Source organism: Triturus cristatus, chromosome 6, assembly GCF_964204655.1.
Source record: "Triturus cristatus chromosome 6, aTriCri1.1, whole genome shotgun sequence".
Lineage (NCBI taxonomy): Eukaryota > Metazoa > Chordata > Amphibia > Caudata > Salamandridae > Triturus > Triturus cristatus.
Genome location: NC_140589.1, coordinates 78731731 through 78752110, shown reverse-complemented (window position 1 = coordinate 78752110; position 20380 = coordinate 78731731). Strand labels below are relative to the sequence as shown.

The following is a 20380-nucleotide window of genomic DNA, read 5'->3' as shown; positions in this document are numbered from 1 at the left end:
GCCACAAGCCTGCTGCCATGTGTGTGAATATCCGTGACACACAATATACAAATAGGAGCTGCCACAGGGGTGAAAAGAGCTCACAGCACACAAGGGTGTGCACAGAGTGCATCCGCAACGGGATAGTGTTCAGTCACGACTCAGGGATGCAGATGGGCGACTGGCGTTCTCTGTCACTCTCAGATGCTACTGTAGGCAGCACTGCAAACTGTCTCTGGGAAAAAGGAACAGTGAAGCCCGTCAGGGGCGCAACGCCCATTGGGCCCAAATGGCTTCAGCCCCCCCCCCCCCCCGTCGTGTTTGGCAGCCTGAGGTGAGACAGCTTCCCGGGCACACAAACAGCCCCTCCCGAGTACTTCACAGGTCTTTAAAAGACCATTTGCTTGTAAAAGAGGGGTTGTTGTTGTTCACCCCTTCTTAGCGCCCCTGCAGCTCCACTCTGCCTATTGCTGGAAGAATTAGCACCACCCAAAAGTTTTTCTGAGACCTGAAATTTGGCTCTAGTTGCGCCTCTGAAGCCCGTCACTACTACATACAGCCTGTCTGTGGAGAACATGGACAGCAAGTCTTTGGGGATCTCTGAAGCTCCTGAACCTAACAGTATCACTACAGTGGGAGTGTGGAGCGCAGGAAACACCTCTGTGTGTTTATTAGATTCATTGTGATCGGACCCTGTGACATAAGACCGCCTGTACTTTGTCTCTGATTCACAGGTAACTCCGACATCTGCCGCTGGGTTGTGGCCTGCCGTCCATCTCTGTCACAATCACACAGCAGTGTGACTCTGGAAACACAGCACAGGTCTGTATCTGGGAAACACAACACATTTAGGCCTTGCACTTGGAATATTAGGGAACACATTCAGTCATTAGAATCTTAATAGATTTACAGTTTTAGGGGACACATAAATTCATTAGAATCTTGATAGGTTTGCAGTTCTGGGGGTTGGTTCCCCTTTTTGCATCTCCCCTCTGCCCCCAGCTGATTTCCTGCCCTGTTAACCCGGCGTCTTCTTCAGGGCGGCTGGTGGGTGGTAGCTGTAGATCTTAAGATGGCAGCGTGCGGATGGGTAATTTGTTTTCAGGTCTCTCTCTCTGATGGGGATGTTTGAGCCATATGCTTGGATTTCTATTTTTGGACCACAATAGGAATTGAAACTAAGTAGTGGGGGCTCTCCCCTCCCCCTTCAATATTATCTTGAATCGTAGCTTTTGAGCACAGTCCCGAGCAGCCTCACTACCCTCACATCAGGGAAAACAATTAACCTTTCTCCTCTCAGGGGTGAATGTGGAACTTCCAATAATCACTAATATTACAATATTTTATATAATTGAACTCTCTCATTGATTACCCTCCCTCAAAGACTGCTGACTCCCTAACATGGTGTTTGATTATGTACTGCCCACCATTGTTTGCGATAGAGATAAACTCATTATTAATATTGAAAATATAATTTAAAAAGTCACTGTTTAAAAATACCTTTATTCTAGAAGACATAGCCCAAACCGACAACTGCCTTGAAGGCTGAAGAAGCTCAGGTTTAATGAAGGAAAACACATTGGCTGAACACCGATACAGACAGTAGGGCTCAAAGAATGTATCCTGTATTAGGGAATAGCAAAGTAGCACAGCACCTCTTGGGGTGTGTAGTGTTTTGTTGTTTAAAATCGAGGCCAATGCACAATGAGAACGCGTTGTTGATGCAACATGGTTTGTGCATTAACGAGGTGCAGCAGATCAGAAAAAAATTGCCTTTTCTAGTGGAGAACTAGCTAACAGCCGCTCTGGTAACTTACCATAGGTACCTTTAGAAATGCAAGAGGCACTACAAGAACATGGCCATTACTAAGGTTATTCGGTGTAACTCCGTGCCTTTGGTTGCTTGAAATTGACATACCTTGTGGTAGACTATATTCCAGGACCTTCATCAGTGGACTCTGCATATCAACCACTGTTGTCCTATTTGTCGCTTCACGGCAGAGTACATTCCAGGACCTTCTTCACTGACCTATGCAAATCAACCACTGTAGTCCTATTTGTCGCCTTGCGGTAGAGTACATTCGAGGACCTTCTTCACTGACCCATGCAAATCAACCACTGTAGTCCTATTTGTCGCTTCACGGCAGAGTACATTCCAGGACCTTCTTCACTGACCTATGCAAATCAACCACTGTAGTCCTATTTGTCGCCTTGCGGTAGAGTACATTCCTGGACCTTCTTCACTGACCTATGCAAATCAACCACTGTTGTCCTATTTGTCGCCTTGCGGTAGAGTACATTCCAGGACCTTCTTCACTGACCTATGCAAATCAACCACTGTAGTCCTATTTGTCGCCTTGCGGTAGAGTACATTTCAAGACCTTCTTCACTGGACTATGCATATCAACCACTGTAGTCCTATTTGCTGCGTGGCGGTAGAGTACATTCCAGGACCACCTTCACTGACCTATGCATATCACCCACTGTTGTCCTATTTGTCGCCATGCTGTAGAGTACATTCCAGGACCTTCTTCAGTGGGCTATGCATATCAACCACTGTTTGTCCTATTTGCTGCGGGGCAGTAGAGTACATTCCTGGGCCTTCTTCACTGACCTATGCAAATCAACCACTGTTGTCCTATTTGTCGCCTTGCGGTAGAGTACATTCCAGGACCTTCTTCACTGACCTATGCAAATCAACCACTCTTGTCCTATTTGTCACCTTGCGGTAGAGTACATTCCTGGACCTTCTTCAGTGGGCTATGCATATCAACCACTGTTGTCCTATTTGTCGCTTTGCGGCAGAGTATATTCCAGGACCTTTTGGGACTATGCATATCAACCACTGTAGTTCTATTTGCAGGCTGCTTCTCCTTCTTGGTTATTTTTTATCATGCTATGCACAATGAGAGAAGTACACTTTAGAACTTGGAGAGAAGAAAGGTGAAATGGTGGGAAATGAGGTTTGAAAATAATGTTCGGTGGTTGTACCTGGCAGACAGAATGGAGAAGCCTTTAATGCAACACACAGCACAGAAGAAAGCAAAAAAATGGTACTGTGTAAGGACTCTAGTTATTTTTTTTAGTTTTCATGAAAAATAGAATTGTAATATTTCAGCATCATCTACCATACACCCTAAGTATTCTAAATGCCAAATCAATTTTTTATTCTCCTTTCAAAGTTCAACTTAAGTATCACTTTTAACGCCAACAACACAGTCCCATCTGTAACATGTTTCGCCGGCCCTATTGTGCATTGGAGCCTCACTAATGTGCAAAATATAAACCATGGCCTAAACCTTATCACACGTCTTCTGGTGAGCCATCTGGTCACCCCTTTGTTTCTCTTCATGAGGGTAACTAGGACACAACAGTTCCCTCAAGGTACTTCTTGTGTCTTCCACACAGCACTTTAACATCTAGATTATGCAGCTCTCTGCGAGTGCCAGAACCGTCCCAGGACAGTGGTTGTACTTGGATTCTCATGCAACATTCATTAGTAACAATCTAGAACATTTGCCAAAAGACATGGGTGTTGCACGCGGGCGTGAGCCATGTGAAGGAGGAGTGATATTTGCATTATGACCATGAGCACGAGGCATCCAAATGAATAACATCTCTGGCTTAAATGAAGAGCCCAAACTGCTTCTCCTCCAGGCTGCTCGTGATGTGGGTCATTGTGCATGAACTCCTGATGGGTTTCCATCATCGCTTTCACCAGAGAAACCATTGGCCCTAACCACTGAACTCCTGACAACTACCAATCAGCAGCAACGCATCATTTCTCTAAGCTTCCCACTGGAGTGCTCAACAACTGAGACCTTGGAGAAAGGACCACATTTAACAGAGGCACTCATAATGGTAACTCCAGTGCTGGTTTCCCTGCTGCCGCTTGGTGCTTGAGAAGCAGCGCCCATTCCTCACCTTGCCAATAAATGCATCACAAACCATGCAGGTTCTGAATGTCTCCATTGACAACAAATAAAGCATCAGGACAGGCTTTTCGCAGCAGGAGTCCATCTTTCTTGCAATGTCGACAACACCATGGGCTTGCAGTGTGGAAAGGGTGCAGGCAGTGGTGAAAAAGCTCTCTAGGAGGACTCCAATAACGCACATTGCTCAAAGGTATGGACACCCACCTTACTTGATCTTCAACAAAGACCCTTGATAGCAACTCTGAGATGCTCCTTCTTTTGCCACCAGTTAAAACTGCCACCATGTCATAGGATGCCCATGTCCACCAAGGAGATATAGCAGATATCTTTTAGCATTTGGCACACAGATTCCTAAATGTAGGCTATTGGCTCCTGCCAAGAGAAGGTGAGGATGACCAGCTGTCTTCGAACAAGTCGGCACCAATCGCTTGGTGCCAAGGCTCATAACACAAAGTGTAGTGTTCGTAGCAAGTTTGAATCATCTTTGGGCTACATTAGCTTCATCACCAGAACCAGGAAAAGCACTAGCGGGCAGGGGAGGTGGAATACACATGTTGTGGGCCCTATTCAAACAATAGGGTTTGAGATACACTTTTGCATTTTTTTATTTTGCTGCCTCTCACAGTATCCTCCAAGGAGACGCCTTTGGCCTTCTATATGCCGTCTATTGATGTTACAGACAGTTTAAAAACGTTCCTGATTGCATGGAAATCTCTCACCATAGGGAGAAGAGACCATTATCACCTGCTGGACAACGCCAAAGAGCATGGATGACATCAAGACGTGTCCAGCCTTAGGTAACAATGCAAAGTTACATGGTCCACCAATTGTAGATTACAAAGATGAGGAGAAAGATGGCCACTGAAAGCATCATGTTCTTCCGATTTTCATGACGAAGCGCTTTCAACTCTTTTTCTGGAAAACAAAGGGAAACAAGATGCCAGTTAAAGGTAGACTGCAGAGGATAAATTGTTTCCAACATGCGCACTCACATTAGCCATACCGGAGCCAAATGTAATGCTGCCATCAAAGGCAACTAACTCCAAACGCATCCCCTTACTGGCACAAGCGTGGCTATTACAGAGTTACATCATCAGGGGTACGGCGACAAGAGAGCCAACAAAATATAGCAATATTAATTACAACTTACAAAGCTTTTTATTTATTTATTTCACAACTTTGTGGGAGGCAGAGTACCTGCAGTTTCTACCAGCCAATATCAGTCTCTTTTTTCTCCAATGGGCTCTCGCAGCTTGAATGCATCACTCCTGGACAACAATGCAAACCTCTTTTCACACGTTCCCCAGAAGCCTTTGAGTGGCCCAGAGTGGTTTTGTCTTTTGCTCATGTCCTTTATTCTTGATAAGAACTGGGCTAGTGTGTGCCAGTTGTGTGTCACACAAAGCCCGTTTCTTTTTGTTTTCAATCTTGGCTGTGGGTTCCCAAATTTCGGTGAAAGATTTCTTTTGTATACAAACCATAACTAGCTACAAAGGGCTTAATTCACAAAGATAAACTTACAGCTCTGTCTGTGTAAGTAAAACAGCTGCCGGGGCGGAGAACTCCGCACATAATAGGATAGGATAGGATAGGATAGGCCTATCTTTTTTTGTGCGGAGTCTCTGCAGTCGTAAAGTTACTATTAAATCTCAGTTTTGTGAATACCGAAAAAGAGTAAACTTACACAGACCTGCACGCTTACCTTTGTGAATCAGGCCCGAAAAGTCTACATCTCTGACATCTCACTACAATGCACAAGTTAAGCGATAACAGAGCAGTATTCGTGTAGGGTCTTCCTAGATGTTTCATAATCACAGGAGATTCATTTTTATCAAAACGTACATTTAGAATAAAAAAGTTGCCACATATGTAATATAAAGACACACAAATATAGAAATTGAGTCAGAGAAGAAAGGAGGTTGGCTTGTATGGTAGCAGCAGGACTAAATAGGTTAGTGTCATGAATGGTCTCGGTGTAAGAGGCTGTCCGAGCAACTGGTGGCTGCTTCATTGCAAATACATTTTGGCATCAACAGGTGTCTTGGTGTCATGTACATTCAGGGCAACTACCATTTTAAAAGCATGCTCGAACAAAACATAGACAGACACTAGAAAAAATAGTAATGTTGTGGAAAATAATTTTTCTTATGAGTAGCAGTAGCTTAACCTAGATAAGCAAGGTCATATTTCAGCCCCACTTTAAGTGGGCCGCTCATCTGAGTTTGCCTAATAGAAACTCTCCTAGAATCTTTCAGGGTACAGGTTGTGTCCTACGCTGACGACACGCAAATCCTCCTTACATGGGATAGAAAGAGTTGGAGCCTGTCTGTCAGCGGTATTTCAGTAGATGCACCAGAGCAATCTTCAATGCAACACCAGCAAGACCGAAGTATTAATTTTGACACCCCACACCCCGCCGCCATCCTGGGGTGGCGATTTCTGGCCCAGCTCTGCTCCTTCTACCCCCACCCCAGGCAAAGTCGCACGCAACCCGGGTGTAAAATTCGACAACAAACTATTCTTTAGTCTCAAGGTGGACAGTGTGGCAGGTGCATGCTTCGGGCTTCTAAGATCCCTAAAAAAAGGGTTTCTTCTTGCTCCCCCCACAACTCCAGAAAATGGTTATTCATGTGCTTATAACCTCATGGCTGGATTACACCAATGCGCTGTACTGGGGCCTACCAAATGTACCACCTCAAAAGACTCCAGTTAGTGCAGAATGCTGCTGCCCAACTTCTCCTAAATCTTTGGAAATAATCATATTCGTCTGCACCTTAAGAGTCTGCATTGCCTGCCAATCCGTGGAAGAGTTCACTTTAAGGGGCTGGTGATGGCTGACAGAGCTTTCTATAAGAACGGTCCCTGATATATGGTCAACAGACACAATACCTGCTAACGAGAGCTCTGCGTTCTTCTGATGCCATGCTGGCTGTTCTGCCAAAAACCAGGAGGAATAAATGGGGCGGCTCTTCCTTCCGAGTCATTGCCGCCTCCAGTTGGAATGACCTTCCTCGCCATCTACTGGCCACCAAAGATGAGAGTGCCTTTAAACAAAGTCTAAAACCTGGCTGTTCAGTCTGGCTTTACAATAATCAATCTACCTTGACTTGTGGTTACCAGACCTTACCACTGGGACACTCATTTGAGTAGCGGCGCGCTCTAGAAAAACCTAATAATAAACACAGATTTCACTACATGTGAAAGCTAAAGTGCGATTTCTTACTGGAGAGGCCAGCACAATGTTACTTTGTTACAGAAGACATCCAGTATGGAAAATTGATCCAAGATTACCATGCTTGCAGTTTAGAAATGTAACTAAATATGTGTTTTTATTCCTTTGCTTTTTTTTGTTGAAAAGATGTAGAATGTTTTCACATTTGATCCAATTAGCTTGAACAATTGTTCGGGAGAATTAACCTCATATTTAATCTTTTACTAGTTTTCTTATTCTGCCACCGATTGGTAAAATGGCCGGTCAACAATATCCCTTGCTCATAAGTCAGTATCTACAGCGGAACACAATCCAAACATTCTGTGCACAGTAGAAGTACAGGTATCTATGGACAATGTGTTGGCACAATGTGCAGGACAGAGTGGTAAAACATGAAACACTCTCAACATAGCAAACCAGTGTAATACAGACATTTGTAGTTGCCAAATATTATATGCGACACCTAGAGCCAGTTCAATATGACAGAAGGTTGCACTTTAAAAGACAAAGAACAAGACAAAGAATGGCAAGTGAAGCAGGTTAAAGGATCAGCAATGCCTGAAGGGGTCACCTGGGAGAGATGAATATCCACACAATAAAGGAATGTGAAGATTGCAGAGAAGCAAAAAGCATGCAGAGAAAAAACAAGGTCTCCAGAGTTTGAGAATACAGATGTGCCCATTAATCAGACGTAACTCTGAAACTGTGTGAATGACTTACAACTGTGTGAATGACTTACAACTGTGGGTAGACATTTGCTTTTAAAAATAAAAATTCAAATAGTCTTGGCACATGAATGACTCTAAAAACTAAACTTATTTCTGAGAGAGTACAGAACCGTCCAGAATTCCACTGTATACACTGCCCATGGAGGAAAATAAAACATCCTGGATTGTATTTGCTTTACTTGAAAAATGCATGCTGTACACACGCTCCAACAAACGCAGAATGTTTTGTAAACCGTGCAAAAATCACAGCTTTTTTAGCAGGGGGGTGTATAAACATGGAATTTTAAAACACCAGGAAAAAACAGCATTGGAATCCATAAAAACAGACATCCCTATTCATTCCATTTGTTTCCTATGTGTAACTTCAATTTGGGCCTAGTGTTTATATTAAAAAAAATCCTCTACCTCCAAAACAACACTAAGGGCCTGATTTAGATCTCTGCAGATGGGTTACTCAGTCACAACGGTGACAGATATCCCGTCCACCGAAATATAAATTCTATAGGATACAATGGGATTTATATTTTGTCGGACGGGATATCTGTCACCATTGTGATAGAGTAACCCGTCCACCGAGATCTAAATGAGGCTCTTAAAAAAGTGATCTGATAAAGAGACATATAGCTGCAGATTTGTTACCTTTTAATTTCCCAGGTGTCAGACTAGATCCAGAAGATTGGTAGGTGAAGTTGGTCAGCTAAGCATGACGTCGTCGCCGTTGGCAGCACTGGTAGTGACGTAAGCGTTAGCTATAAAGGCATCACCTTGGCACACTGACGTCAGTTTTCTCTCTGCGCCAGTTGAGCGCTGATCCGTGAAGAGAGCTACCCCCGGTCACTTTTTGACAGGATTTTTCAACATTAGGTCTATCCCTTTTTTGGTGTGTAGTTAAACACACATCTAGAAAGACTTCAGGGTTCCTACCGTGTGGCACCTGTCACCACGCCGTGTCAGTCACAGACCCGCATTTGAGTTGTCTCTTGTGTCTGGAGCGCGACCATGACTCGAAGTCGTGCTCCGACTGCCAGGCCATGGCTCCAAAGGCTTTGAGAGAGCGGACTCTAAAGCTGCTTGTGGCTGACAGGTGAAAACGTGTTGCTCGACTCCTCAGAGGTCCCGGTTAAGAGGAAGGTCCCGGCACTGCTCTGGGTGTCCCACTCAAAATCATTGGGACATTCAGGTAAGAGGCACACAAAGCACAAGAAGTCGAATTGTGCTTCAACTTCTCCCCATTCATCGGCTGATGTGAGGGACAAGCCTTGGTATTCAAGGCCTCGTTCTACAGAACCTGTGCCTCCCCGATTTTCCATGAGCCAGAGCAACCCCGCCCAACTTAGACAATGTTATGAGGTCATGCGCTTCATTTTTGGGTGGCCTGACTCCTCCAGTGCGCCTTCGGACCCCGCAGGGTCAGAGGGGGCTCCATCTGGTTCAGCTCCTGCCCGTTACCCCTCATGGACCCAGACCTGCTTCGGTCGTGCCACTGCGACCTCACCACGACACCACCAGCACCCACCAGAGCCAGTACCCCAGTGCCGACAGGACCTACAGGCCCCAGGTCATTTCCTAAGCCTTATCCTGCAGGGCTATGAGTGGGAGAAGAATGGGAGGGGTCGCTGCACCCTTTAAAAGACCAGCCTGATGAGGAAATGGACTGGTATGAGGAATTCAGTACGGCCAGTGGACTGGATACTTCTCCAGATACTGGCATGCTTTCTCTCCCTGCCGTGGCTACGGAGGAGGGAGCGTCTTATGCAATGGTGGTATGAAGGGCAGCTGAGGTCCTGGCCTTCAGCTTCCTTCAGTTGCAGTCAAGATTACCATCTTGATGGAGGTGCTACAGCCGGTAGTTTCCTCCTCTGACCCCTTACTCCCGTTTACCGAAGCCCTGATGGACGTCCTACTGGGAACCTGGTCCAAGCACAGTCCATGGCACCGCCCAGCTACAGGCGACTCAAATGTCCTTGAAGGAAGCTGGCTCTGCATATACTATACCAAAGTACGGTATAGTGTGCAGAGAGTCAAGTGGATCCCCAGAGGCTTAAGTAGATAATACTATAAGCTCCATTTGCGATAGTGTGGTCGAGCAGTTAGGCTTATCATAGCGCTGTGTTAAGCATTTGTTGTACACACTCAGGCAAGGAATGATTACACACACTCAAAGACTGAATCCAAGACCAACGGTTTTGGTATAAAAAAGTTATTACTTTGTTATTTTATTTTAGAACCAAGAGGAATTCAGTTTCAGGTAAGTAACAGTTTTAAGAGTGGTAATACTTTTAGAAGTACAGTAGGGACTGTTTTGCAAGGCAGTAAATCTGCTTTAGAGTTATCGGAATACTTTGCTATTATCAATCAAAAACAGTAGCAAACTTACCAGTTGAAAAGACAGACATTAGAATGCAATAGGAGAAAATGCAATGCAATCCTGTGGGAGGAAAAAAAAGTATATGCATTAACAGGGAAGTACACGACTTACTCTTCTAGTTTTCAGGGGTTTGGACCAACACTGGGCAAGGTTCAGTTTACAGTAGGTACTGCACCACCAGCGGCACTGGGGTGGCGGGTGCAGAGGTTAGTCAATGGAGACTGGAGGCACCCAACAAGTTGCAGATTGCAGATAGGTACCTGTTGTTTCAGGGCACAGGGCCCAGGGTTTTAGGTGAGCACGGGGACCACAAGTCTGCACCAAAGCTACACCTCAGCGGTACAGGAGCGGCCGGGTGCAGGGTGTAAATCAGCATTGGGCTCCCAATGCAAACAAAGGGAGAATCTCGGTCACACAAAGAGGCTGCAGGCTCGGACCAGGAGGCTGGATGAAGGTGACCACCGGTAGAAGAGGTAAGTGGGGATGCCAGGCAAGGCCTGGGCACAATAGCTGGGCTCCCCAAAGTAGGGGGCCTGAGGATGCATGGGTGCCTTTTGGTGTCTGATTTTCATTACCGGAGCTGATCGCGATCAAGGGGACCCCATGTGATGAGGCTGTAGGTGACTTCGTGGGGTCCATGAGAGGTCAGCCACTGATGAGTTGAGGTCTGGATCGCTGGGGAGATGTCACTGGACAGGTAAGTCACTCAGACTCGGGACGTGGGTGTCAAGTTCAGAGTGGGTAGGCACCGCAGATCTGTAATCCTTTAAGTTGAAGGTTTTCTGGGCAGGGCCGCTGTCCTTGGGAGATCAGGTCTCTATCAAAGAGGGCAGTCTTCCTGAGGTTCTTGGAAGTCACTGGCCACAGGAAAGGTGTCTTCTTCTTAGGGTCTTCAAGCTCGAGACAGGCCGGTAGGGCTGGGGCCAGGTCAGCAGTCGTCTTCTAGATTTGCTGCACAGCGTCTTCTGCGTCCTTTTCTTTTTAGGTTGCAGGAATCTGAGGAGAAACGTTCAGGGGTGCCCCTAATATTGAATTTAAGGTGTTACAGGTGCTGGCAGATAGAGGGGGGGGGGGATGAGGGGGGGAAATCACCCTAACCTGATTGGGTAGAATCCTTCCATTTAAGATGGATTTCCTAAGGAGTTGGTCGCCTCGGTCCAGGGCGCCTAGGGGTGGTTCTAGCAGACAGGGAACACACCTCTCCTGAATACTAATTTTCCTGCTGACCTTGCCACCAAATGTGAAGCTTGGTCAAGGGGGCGGGCATCTCCACTAGCTGGAGAGGCCCTGGCTAGGATATTAAAGGGCAGGACCCCTTTGAGGCTCACTGCCCTGAATGCTGTTCCTGCTTGGGTGTCGGCACCTCCACTCCAAGCAGCCCTTATCTCTGACCCACGAGAGCACAAGAGCTCCCACCTCAGGGTGTCAGAAACATGTCTGTGTGTGGCAGCCTGGTGCAGACCAGTCAGCTGGACATGAAGGAGTGTTTTTTCAGAGGATATCTTTAGGATGCCCTCTGAGTGCATTTTGTAAATAATCCAACACTGGCATCAGTGAGGGTTAATTATGCCGAGTAGTTTTGTTACCAAACTCTTTATTATTCAGTAAAGCCATCATGGAGCTGTGGAGTTTGTAATGACAAACTCCCAGCCCATGTACTCAATATGGCTCCACTGCACTTACAATGCCTGTGAATGGCACAGACACTGTAAAGGCACATTGCTCATGCAGCGGCACACTTACCTGTGGTATAATGCACCCTGCCTTAAGGCTGCGAGGCCTGCTAGAGGGGTGACTTACCTATACCACAGGCAGCTCTGAAGTTTTGTATGCACCAAAACACAGTCTGCAATGGCAGTGGATATGTGTTGGGTGAGGGGTCTCCGAGGGTGGCACAATACATGCTGCAGCCCTTAGAGACTCTCTATGGTCACAAGGCCCTTGGTGCCACTGGTACCTTTTACAAGGGACTTACATGCGAGCCAGAGGTGTGCCAACTGTGGAAACAAAAGTACAATTTAGGGAAAGAACACACACCCTGGGAACCTGAGTGGCAGGGTCCCAGGGCACAGTCAGACAAAGTGCATTAGATATCAGGCAAAATGTGTGTGTGTGGGGGGGAGGGGGTTACTATGCACAAATTAGCACTTTTCTAAAGTCCTCACCATACACCCTACTTCAGAGAACTTGGTAGTCCAGCCAGCTACGTCCTAGGGCGCGTTCCCTTCCGCTCCCACGGATTCAGACTCCAAGAGGCTGGATAGCTGGGGCAAGAAAATGTTCTCTTCCACCAGTCTTCCATTGCGGTCGGTTTACACTGCATGCTTATTGAGCTGTTATTCCCACATTCTGTGGGAAACGGTTGCGCAAGTGCTGGCACAGGTCCCGAAGAACGCCTGGGCTGTCATTTCCCAAGCAGTGTCCGATGGGACAGATGCAGCAAAGTTCACCATTTGATGTGGTATAGACACAACTGACTTGCTGGGCAGAGTGATTTAATTGTTGGTGGCTGTCAGACCTCACGCCTGGCTGACAACAGCTGACTTTGAGGCCTCACTCATGGACATGCCCTTTGATGGCAACCGTCTCTTCGGAGATAAAGTAGACACAGCGCTGAAGCGATTCAAGGACTCACGGGCTACAGCCATGTCCTTGGGCTTCTCAGTGGCCGCACGTCCCCAGCTGCCTTCCGCTGCTACAGAAAGGGCTTTCAGCTGCACCAGTCATACCCCAGCCACCGAGCCGCACAAGTTTAGCAACCCCGGTGCAACCGCGGTTCGTTTCGAACAGGTGGGTCGGGCAGCCAGAGGACAGGTCAGATCCCCAGCTTCAGCCTCCAAACCCTCCTAGCCTTGCCCATCCAGACCATGGGTGTTCAGTGGGTGGCAGGATAAGCCATCACCTGCACCACCGGCAGACCATCACATTGGACAGGTGGGTCCTCTAGATAGTCTAAGGGGGCTACTACCACCATGCCTCTATCCTAAGATTGGCTGACGGAGGAACATTTAATTTTACTCCAAGAGGAACTCATGACTCTCTTGGCCAAGGGAGCCCTAGAGAGGGTTCGGAGCTATAAGTAGGCTGTGGTTGCTATTCCTGCTACTTTATTGTCTCGAAAAAGGACAAGGGCCTTTGTCCTATCCTAGATTTACGAGCCCTGAACTACTTCCTCAAAAATGAAAAATTCACAACATTCACACTAGCTCAGGTCTCGTCTGCCTTGGACCCGGGAGACTGGATGGTAGTGTTGGACTTGCAGGATGCCTACTACCACATTCGCATCCTGTCTGACCATCAGCGGCTTACGGTAGGTGTTGCACAGTCATCCTGTGCCTTGGGCACCCCCCAACTTTTTGCTGACTGGTACTGGTGGTAACTGACTCTGACTGACCCTGGGCTGTGCCTAACCAGGCCCAGGGCCAGTGCTATGCTGAAAGAGACACACTGGAATACAATTTAAATACTTACATATACTAGGGTACACAATGGTATGGTGGGGTACCCCTGTGATTGGCATGACCTCCCCCATAGGCCCCTACTATATAATAGGGCAGGGGGATTTAAACTACCTGGAAGTACCCAGTACCCTGGGGCATGGCAGTTTAGAGGCCAGCAGCTCTTGTTGCACTTGCATGTGTGCACTGCTGAAGCCTGAGGTCAGTTTAGAAGCAGCACTGGGTGCCAGGACTGCTTTTAAAAAGTACATTGTGCTCAAACTCGACTTTGGGGTTTGGGGCACTTAAAAATGGATAACCTACAATGTTGTGGCATATTAAGAACCCCCAGGGGTGGGGGTCAGATATTTATAAGGTACACCCTTATAAAATGAGTTTTTATTTGCCTGGGTAAAGTGAAATTTCACATTTCACTCCCCACATTGTGGTAAAGTGCTGCTCAAATTCAACTTTGATGCTAGGAGCACTGTGGAGGGAGAATCTGCAATATTTCTACAGATTCATAACCCCTAAAGTCTCCCCTAGTTGCACATGGGGTGGGGTTCCTGTAGATATAAGACAAGTACTTATAAAATATGTTTTTGTAAGTCCTGGTGCTGGAAAAATGGCCCTAGTCATTTTTCCCATTACAAATCCCCTGTTACATAGGTTAACATGGTAGGAAGTTATTGATTACCAACTCTTGATAGGAGAGGGCTAGAAATGCCATTCAAAGACTTCCCAGAATGGTATTAATAAATAATATCATATTGTTGAATTTCTCCTAAAGTGTACGTACAAGAAGTTATAAGACTTACTTGTTTGCAAGTCCAAATTCAGCCTTCCAGTGGTCTGCCCTGATTGGTCAGAGTTAAGTGGATTAGCCAGGCTGCCTTGAAGAGGTGATAAAGAGCACCTGGGGTTAACCAACTCTGCTGGCAGGGCAGTGTGCTGTTCCATAGGTATGCCAGGCCAGGGGGAGGAGTCGTAAACTATGTTCTTCAAAGAGGAGAATAGAGACCAGTGTCATTTACAGCTCTGAACTTCCCACCTTAGGCAGATGGTAGGATTAAGGAAGGTATGAGCAGATGCAGGGGGGAGAGTCTAAGTAAATTAGCCATCCTAGGGGGTGTGTTTAGCCAGCTCTTACTTCCTTGCTGGAAAATCAGCCATTATCGATTTGGAAGATTTGATGCACTCAGGGACAAAATAATGCCACACTCTACAGGATGTGGTCATATATTGGAGGAGTTACCTTGCTCTCATTGGTCAGAAGTGACCTCCTGCTTGACCCAGAGAACTAGGAATAAGTATCTGAGAGGGGCAGAGCCCTCCAGATCGGCTGCTTGAAACGTACTGAAGCAAGAAGTGCCCAGTTAAGACGTTTTGCTGGGCAAAGATTTCTAAGGCCTGCCCTCTGAAGACTGCACCATCAGAAACTACAGCCCTGTGGATTATTTTGCTGAAAAAGAACTAAAGAGTGGACTCCCTGAAAGCTACAGGTTATAAGAGCTCATATGGAACATCACCAACTAAATCTACACCTTGGAGAACCATCAGTGGATTTGTAAGGGTTTTGTACCAGTGGATTGTGGGAACGGACGTCCTCAACTTTCAAGGACCATCTTAGAGCTTCCAGACCCTTGGAGTAAGTATGAGACACTTTGGGACCCCTTGAGGAACTTCAGGAAGAAGTTCAAGAAGTTTGGAGCAACTTTGAAAAAACAGCTCCATAAAGGGACCGACTCAACCTGGCCTACCAGGCCGCCAGCCTTCAACCGCGAGCTGGCCAAACCAACCAGGTTCATCCTGCTAAAAGCTCCATGGGTCCAACTTCCAGAGTTTGACCAGAACTAGAAGAAAACTGAAGCCGGCGAACCCTCACCGGATCCGGCTACACGAGGAGCATCGAGAGACCCCCGTGAGAAAAAGCTCCAGTAAAGTTTCTACGTCCGCTCATAGAAAAAAAGGTGACCAGGAGCAACCACAAGAGCCAAGCCGCCTGCCTTCCATCGCGTGCCGGCCTGGATTCCTGGGTTGCCCCGCTAAAGCCATCTTGAGAAATCCGCTCCAGGGAAGTTGACCGGGACCTCGTCACAAGTCAAGCTGGCAAAACCTCACCAAATCCGGACTGGCTGGGAGCTTTGAGGGCCCTCGGGAAGAAAAGTTTAGAAGTGTGAAGGTAGAACCTGAACCAGGACCTGCCGCGAGCTGTAGCCGCTCAGGGCTCCATCGCGCCCGGCCTGAAACTTTGATTCTGACCCGGTCTTTAGCGAGCAGGTATCGCAATATGGTGCTATAATCTTCTAAGTGCTGTATTTTATTACATCTTTGAAAAATCATATCTCCGGTCCCCTACATTGGATTTTTGTCGTTTTGGTGTCATTTTAAAGATAAAAATATTTCCTATTTTTATAAATTGGTGTTGGATTTTTATTATGTGTTGTGTCTTAATTATTACTGAAATGGTGTTTTTAAATGCTTTACATACCTGTCTTTGAAGTTAAGCCTGTCTGCTCGCAACATCGTTACCAAGGGTTGAGCATAGGAATAATTTTCTAAGACCTATGCTGAGTACTATAATGTGTTAGTGGCCTTATTGCCAGTGGCAGACCTACATTTGCCCCTACCAATAATCCACTTGCCAACAGTAGGCAACAAGTATTTTCAGTGCACCGTGCTCCCTTTTGTCCTCACCAGCCCCCCTCAGATGTTCAACAAGCTGATGGCAGTGGTCACAGCTTAGGGGAGCAAGTCTTCTCGACGACAGGCTGCTGAAGGCTGGCTCACGCCAGGATGTTGGCTCCCATCTCCAGACTATGACAAACCTCCTGCATTTGCTGGGGTTGACCATCAACGTGCCGAAGTCACACCTGACTCCCTCTCAGATGTTCTCTTTCATCTGAGCCGTTCTGGACACAATGCAGCTTCGAGCCTTTCCTCCCAAAAGGCGAGTCCAGAATATTCAGGCTATGATTCAGATATTTCTGTTTCTATCCTGGATTACAGTGAGAATGACTGAGGCTGCTGGGCTCATGGCCTCCTGCATCCTGCTAGTGACAGATGTCATATGCGGGCTCTGCAGTGGAACCTGAAGTTCCAGTGGATACAGCATTAAGGGAATCTCACGGACATGGTCCAGATCTCTGAGGGAACAAGACCTGCAGTGGTGGCTGACAAACTGCAACTGGGCCAGAGGCAGTCCCCTCTACCTTTCCCAACCGGACCTCACAGTAATGACAGATGCATCCCTCCTGGAATGCAGGCATCTTAGAGAAGTGAAGATCAGGGGACTCTGGTCTCCAGCGGAATCCGGACTCCACATCAACATGCTTGAGCCCCAGGCGATCCGACTGACATTGAAAGCCTTTCAAGCCTCCATCAAGGGAAGGCTAGTGCAGGTGTTCACTGACAACACCACTGCCATGTAGTACTGCAACAAACAGGGTGGGGTCATGAACCCTTTGTCAAGATGCCCCGAGTATCTGGACATGGTTGGAACAGCAGGGCATATCCCTTAGATTTAACACCTGGCAGGTTCTTTGAACGCCAGGGCAGACAAACTCAGCAGTCGAAGCCTGGCGGATCACGAATGGCATCTCCATCCAGAGGTGGCGCAAGGTCTCTTTCAGCAGTGGGGACAGCCTTGGTTAGATCTGTTTGCCTTCACTGAGAATGCACTATGTCAACAATATTGCACACTGGAGTTTTCAAGGCGGCTCTCATTTTGGAAACGCTTTGTGTCGCGAGTAGAGCTCAGGGCTCCTGTACGCCTTTGAGCCCATACCACTCCTGCCCAGAGTTCTAAAGAAGTTCAGGAACGACTGGGCCCGAGTCATTCTTGTGATTCCGGACTGGTATCGCAAGGTTCTCCAAATGAGCAACGATTCTTCAATCAGGCTGCCTTTTCGGGAGGATCTTCTTTCGCAGCAGCACGGGAGTGTCCTCCACCCGAACCTGTCAACTCAACACTTTATTGCATGGAGATTGAGCAGAGGCAGTTGATAGCATTCGACCTTCCTCTCGAAGTTTGTAATGGTATTTTGGCAGCCAGGTGACCCTCCACCAAGACGGTGTACGCCAACCGATGGAACAAGTTTGTAATATATTTATAGAAAAGTCAATTTACTCTCTTTCTGCTTCCCCTTTTGATGTTTTGCATTTTAGTTTGACCCTTGCCCAGCAGGGCTCTGCTCTAGGCACCTTGAAAGGCTATCTGTCTGCTTTCCTGAGGCTGCCAGACCAACCCTTTTAATTTAAGTCACCCACTGTACATAGATTTGTGAAGCGCCTTGTACTTATTTTTCCACCTTCTCCCTCCATTATGCCTCAGTGGGACCTTAATTTGGTTCTCTCCATCCTTATTTAAGTGTGCTCCTTTCGAGCCCCTGTACAATTCCCCCCTCCGGCTGCTTGTCATGAAAGCAGCCTTTTTAGTGGCACTAATCTGCCAGGAGGGTAAGCGAGCTGCATGCTTCATCGTCCAAGCCCCCCCCCCCCCCCCCCTCTTGAAGATATTCCCTGACAAATTGGTGCCTATTTCCTTCTGAAAGAGGCGACACCTTTTCATTTGGGACAATCAGTCACCTTCCCACTTTCTACGTTCCAACACATCCCTCTAAAAAAGAAGAGTGTTATATCCTGAGTATTACATTTAATTGTAATCAGCCTAGGTCATCTTGGCTGCTCAGCCAGAGTGAGAGATGGTAACGGAATGTTGGTGTGCCTCTGATGAATGGAATGCCTGGGGGCCTGTGTGGATGAGTGGTGACAGTTGGAGATGGGCTGAGCAGCTAGGCAGGCTGCTCCTGGTGGGGCTGGTGTAGGAGCTGGTACATGGCTGAACTAAGACTGATATTACCTGGAACTGGAACCAATAAAGAAGCCTTAGAAACTTACAACATGGCTACCAGTGTCTTCATGTAAAGAGCACAACAAAGAGCAACTCCACCATCTGGATTTCTGGGTGGACCACCAACTCTGCTTGGGGTATGTTGGTGCGAAGAAAAGTTGGGTGGTGCAGAAACCAGATCATTTCTCAATGGGTCATTCTCTGCATCAAGATCTGCTATGCTTTGGCAAAGAAGCAGCCTCCTGAATATTTAAGAGGTCATTACACCAGAGCGAAAGCTGCGACCACTGCACTAGCACGTGGAGTCCCAGAATCAATCAGTTCATTTGTAAAGCTCACTGGATATCTGCCATGCAGCGACGTGGGCATGTCTGCACACATTAACCAAACACTACAGTCGGATCGGGGCACTTCGCCCGTTCGGTACTGCAGGACCTCCTAGTTTAAAGCTTGTCTACAGCCCTCCACCTGAAATGGTATTGCTTGGGTAGCTATTCAATGGTAAGGAATCTGTGGCTAGATGTCTCTATGAGATGGACAAGTTACTTACCTTTGGTAACACCTTACCTGGTAGAAACATAATATAGCCGCAGATTCCTTACTGACCCACCCATCATCCCCGCACTGCAAACAAGTTTCTAGGGTCAAGGTTCCCTTTCGTGGCCCTAATTTTTTCAAACACACCATTGTTAGAACTCTTCATAGCTTTGCGTTTCTGGCACGGAAAGTCATGAAAAGTAACTGACGTCAGCGTGCCGAGGTGTCGCCTTTATAGGCAACACGAAACTTGTGTTGACTACATCATGTTGAGCTGACCAAATTTACCTAACAGAGTGCAGGGGTATTGCTTGAAGAAAAATCTTTTGGATCCAATCGGACGCCTGGGAAGATCAAAGGTAAGGAACCTGTGGCTAGATTATGTTGCTACCAGATAAGGTGTCACCGAAGTTAACTTGTCCTTTTGTGCTAGACCCACATGGTTTGCTATATTGCTTTTTCAGCCCCCTATTGGATCCTTTAATTTTCAGTCCCCTCTCAGTTGCTTTTAAACGGTCAGGGTGATTCCCTGGATCAGGACTTTATTAACAGTTGAGTGGTCACTTTTTTATCAGGTCGCAAAATGACTCATCCAAGCAATAGTTTAGCAACCTATCAGCATGCTAATAACAAAAATCTGATTTAAAATACTGTTATCCTTCAGCACATCTAAAACAATGCTTCCCAAAGAACCCAAAATCTTTTAGGTTGTGATACCTTACCATAGTTTGAGACCCTCGACTCAAGGGCTTTTTTTTCTTTCTCCAATTTGTTTCTGAAAGAAAAATAAAAGAGACGAGGTTCTGTCAAGTCCTGATCCTTCCATGAAATAACTCCACTTAAGCATGCAGAAGGTAAAGTCTACTGTTACACTTTGCTCATGTTCTACTAAAATAGATCATGAATTTAGAACGCTCCAAAATATTTCATTAAAACATGTTTGGAATCAGAAGTTTTAATGCTGTATGGAGCTGAAAGAAACACAGCGAGGAAATTACACCACCAACTCACCACCGGTCTTAACCTTTTTATGAAAGGAAGGAATGTAAACTCGCCATCACCACTGCATGAACCACAAACAATGACATCAAACAACCCTTCCAAAAAAAATCCACGGGTAGGAAGCTGAAAATAACGGACCTCCTAATATCTACAAGGTCTCAAGACATATAGTCCTTGCTGGAAGACGTTCTCCCTCCACCTATTCTGGCAAACCCCAATATCCAAATTCTAACCAGAATCAACTGCTAGTCATTAACGCCCAAGAGCACGCACCCGAGACACAACAGCAAATTGGGGTCTCGTTAACCCACCGTTCGCTGGAGACCTCTAC

At 46.7% G+C, this 20380-nt stretch overlaps 1 protein-coding gene across 1 annotated transcript in view; it reads right to left on the bottom strand.

Annotated features, from left to right (window-relative positions):
- Positions 1 to 1462: 1462 nt before the first annotated feature.
- CCDC167 (coiled-coil domain containing 167) overlaps positions 1463 to 20380 on the bottom strand; it is a 33965-nt gene continuing 15047 nt past the window's right edge. The window contains exons 3-4 of the mRNA XM_085610250.1: positions 19770 to 19822; positions 1463 to 4829 (exon numbers count right to left, since the gene is read on the bottom strand). Of these exons, the coding sequence (XP_085466376.1) occupies positions 4726 to 4829; positions 19770 to 19822 (157 nt within the window). The 3' untranslated portion in view covers positions 1463 to 4725. The remainder of the gene's footprint in view (positions 4830 to 19769; positions 19823 to 20380) is intronic.